Source organism: Passer montanus, unplaced genomic scaffold (assembly GCF_014805655.1).
Source record: "Passer montanus isolate IOZ18808 unplaced genomic scaffold, ASM1480565v1 scaffold562, whole genome shotgun sequence".
Classification (NCBI taxonomy): Eukaryota; Metazoa; Chordata; class Aves; order Passeriformes; family Passeridae; genus Passer; species Passer montanus.
This window is the reverse complement of record NW_024370618.1, coordinates 21,079-24,535: the sequence shown is the minus strand read 5'-3', so window position 1 is coordinate 24,535 and position 3,457 is coordinate 21,079. Positions and strand designations below refer to the sequence as shown.

Here is a 3,457-nt window from a genome sequence, read left to right as displayed (position 1 = left end):
AACAAAAATGATGGGAAGGAAAGAGAAACACCAGGAAGGAAATAAAATTCCTGGGAATGAAACAATAACGCTGGGAAGGGAACAAAAACTCTGGGAATGAAACAAAAACTCTGGGAATGAAACAGAAACTTGGGGAATGAAACACCGGGAATGAAACAGCGGGAATGAAACAAAAACTTGGGAATGAAACACTGGGAATGAAACAAAGATGCCAGGGAGGAAACAGAACTCTGGGAAGGAAACAAAAGCACCGGGGAGGAAATGGCTCCCAGCAACCCCCGAGGGAAAAATCCAGCAGCAGGTGGCTTGTGCCAGCCCAAATCCTGCCCCTTCCGTGCCAGGGATGTGCCAGCCCCAGTCCTGATCTTTCCATGCCAGGGATGTGCCAGCCCCAATCCTGCCAGCCCCAATCCTGCCCTTTCCATGCCAGGGATGTGCCAGCCCCAATCCTGCCAGCCCCAATCCTGCCCTTTCCATGCCAGGGATGTGCCAGCCCCAATCCTGCCAGCCCAAATCCTGCCTCAAATCCCCAAATTCCCGAATTCCCGAATTCCCAAATCCCCAAATCCCTGAATTCCCAGATTCCCAAATCCCCAGATTCCCAAATCCCCAATTTCCCGAATTCCCGAATCCCCAAATCCCCGAATTCCCAAATTCCCAAATTCCCAAATTCCCAGATTCCCACCCCGGCCGAGAGCCCGGGTTTGGCCTGACCCCGGCTGAGCTGAGGGTGGGAGGGGAAGGGAATTCCTGGGATTTGCTGGGGGGAAATGCTGGGAATGAAATGAAAACCAAAATGAAATTTTGTTCCCTTGGGAAGGGAAGAAAAACTCCGGGAAGGAAAATTTGGGAATGAAAGGAAAACGTTGGGAATGGAACAGAAACATTGGGAAGGAAACAAAAACACTGGGAAGGGAACAAAAACACTGGGAAGGGAACAAAAACGTTGGGAAGGGAACAAAATTCTGGGAATGAAACAGCGGGAATGAAACAAAAACTTGGGAATGAAACACTGGGAATGAAACAAAGATGCCAGGGAGGAAACAGAACTCTGGGAAGGAAACAAAAGCACCGGGGAGGAAATGGCTCCCAGCAACCCCCGAGGGAAAAATCCAGCAGCAGGTGGCTTGTGCCAGCCCAAATCCTGCCCCTTCCGTGCCAGGGATGTGCCAGGGAAATGCTGGGAATGAAATGAAAACCAAAATGAAATTTTGTTCCCTTGGGAAGGGAAGAAAAACTCCGGGAAGGAAAATTTGGGAATGAAAGGAAAACGTTGGGAATGGAACAGAAACATTGGGAAGGAAACAAAAACACTGGGAAGGGAACAAAAACACTGGGAAGGGAACAAAAACGTTGGGAAGGGAACAAAATTCTGGGAATGAAACAGCGGGAATGAAACAAAGATGCCAGGGAGGAAACAGAACTCTGGGAAGGAAACAAAAGCACCAGGGAGGAAATGGCTCCCAGCAACCCCCGAGGGAAAAATCCAGCAGCAGGTGGCTTGTGCCAGCCCAAATCCTGCCCCTTCCATGCCAGGGATGTGCCAGCCCCAATCCTGCCAGCCCAAATCCTGCTCCTTCCGTGCCAGGGATGTGCCAGCCCCAATCCTCTCCTTTCTGTGCCAGGGATGTGCCAGCCCAAATCCTGCCCTTTCCATCCCAGGGATGTGCCAGCCCAAATCCTGCCAGCCCCAATCCTGCTCCTTCCGTGCCAGGGATGTGCCAGCCCAAATCCTGCCCCTTCCATGCCAGGGATGTGCCAGCCCCAATCTTGCCAGCCCAGATCCTGCTCTTTCCATGCAAGGAATGTGCCAGCCCCAATCCTGCCAGCCCAAATCCTGCCCCTTCCGTGCCAGGGATGTGCCAGCCCCAGTCCTGATCTTTCCATGCCAGGGATGTGCCAGCCCCAATCCTGCCCTTTCCATGCCAGGGATGTGCCAGCCCCAATCCTGCCAGCCCCAATCCTGCCTCTTCCATGCCAGGGATGTGCCAGCCCAAATCCTGCCAGCCCAAATCCTGCCCTTTCCATGCCAGGGATGTGCCAGCCCCAATCCTCTCCTTTCCATCCCAGGAACGTGCCAGCCCAAATTCTGCTAGCCAGGGAAGGTTGGGAGGGCACAATGGATGTGCCAGCCCCAATCCTCTCCTTTCCATGCCAGGGATGTGCCAGCTCAAATCCTACCAGCCAGGGAGGGTTGGGAGGGTACCAGGAACGTGCCAGCCCAAATCCTGCCAGCCCAAATCCTCTCCTTTCCGTGCCAGGGATGTGCCAGCCCCAGTCCTGCCCCTTCCAGCCCTGCCCAGCCAGGGAGGATTGGCAGGGCACAGGGGCACGTTTTGCCAGCCCCAATCCTCTCCTTTCCGTGCCAGGGATGTGCCAGCCCCAGCCCTGCCCCTTCCAGCCCTGCCCAGCCAGGGAGGGCGCAGGGACCGGCACTGGCACAGCCCTGGCCCCATCGGGACCACACAAAGCCCCGAACTCTTGGCCTCACCCCCACCCCCCCAGGCTGGGCCCGCCCGGTCTTGTTCTCCTTTAAAGTGCCCTATATTTATAGAATTTCTAAATAAATAGAATAAGATATCAGGTCACCCGTGGCCGGGGGGAGGGAGGTCACTCCGAGTAGCAGCCGTCCAGGCCGATGGCGCTGTGGCGTTCCTTGGAGTAGGGGCAGGAGGAGCCGTTCGGCAGCGCCCCGCAGGCCGGCACCGGCAGCGCCCCGCGGGCCGGCACCGGCAGCGCCCCGCAGGCCGGAACCGGACGGAGCCAGCCATGAGGGGTAAGGGGTGTGGGTTGGGGTGTGGGGTGTGCAGTATGGGATGGGGTGTGGGGTGTGTCAGGGTGTGGATGGGGTGTGCAGTATGGGATGGGGTATGGTGTGGGGTATGGGATGGGGTGTGTCAGGGTGTGGATGGGGTGTGTCAGGGTGCTCCGGGTGGCTGTGGCTGAGCCCCTCCCGGGCTCTGGGCGCTCCCCAGGACTCTGCAGTCCCCCAGGGCCCCGGGGCACACGCACCTTCTTCATCCACAGCCAGCACGGTGGCCCCGCGGCTGAGCAGGGCCTGCACCACCGAGGCCAGGCCGTTCCTCGCCGCGATGTGCAGCGGCCTGGGCAGGGACAGAGCATTACAGCCCCTAAACCCTCACCCCAAAATCCCACCACAAAACCGCACCCAAAATCTCACCCCAAAACCCTATCACAAAATCCCACCCAAAACCCAACCACAAAATCCCACCACAAAACCTCAGCACAAAATCCCACCCCAAAACTCTACCACAAAATCCCACCACAAAACCCCACAGAACACCCCCTGCCAAAACCTTTGAGTGGGTTCAAGGGCTCGCCCGTTCACACATTTCCCAGTTTTCCCCCATTCCCAGTTCCCCCAGTCCCACCCCAGTCCCATTCCCAGTTCCCCTGTTCCCATTCCCAGTTCCCCCAGTCCCACCCCCCCAATCCC

General features: G+C 57.0%; 1 protein-coding gene across 1 annotated transcript in view; it reads right to left on the bottom strand.

The window, feature by feature from the left end:
* Positions 1-1,975: 1,975 nt before the first annotated feature.
* Positions 1,976-3,457, bottom strand: part of LOC120510201 (serine/threonine-protein phosphatase 6 regulatory ankyrin repeat subunit C-like) — a gene marked incomplete at its 5' end in the record, with an annotated part of 21,312 nt that continues 19,830 nt past the window's right edge. The window contains 2 exons of the mRNA XM_039725765.1: positions 1,976-2,752; positions 2,928-3,104. Coding sequence (XP_039581699.1) covers positions 2,611-2,752; positions 2,928-3,104 — 319 coding nt within the window. The remainder of the gene's footprint in view (positions 2,753-2,927; positions 3,105-3,457) is intronic.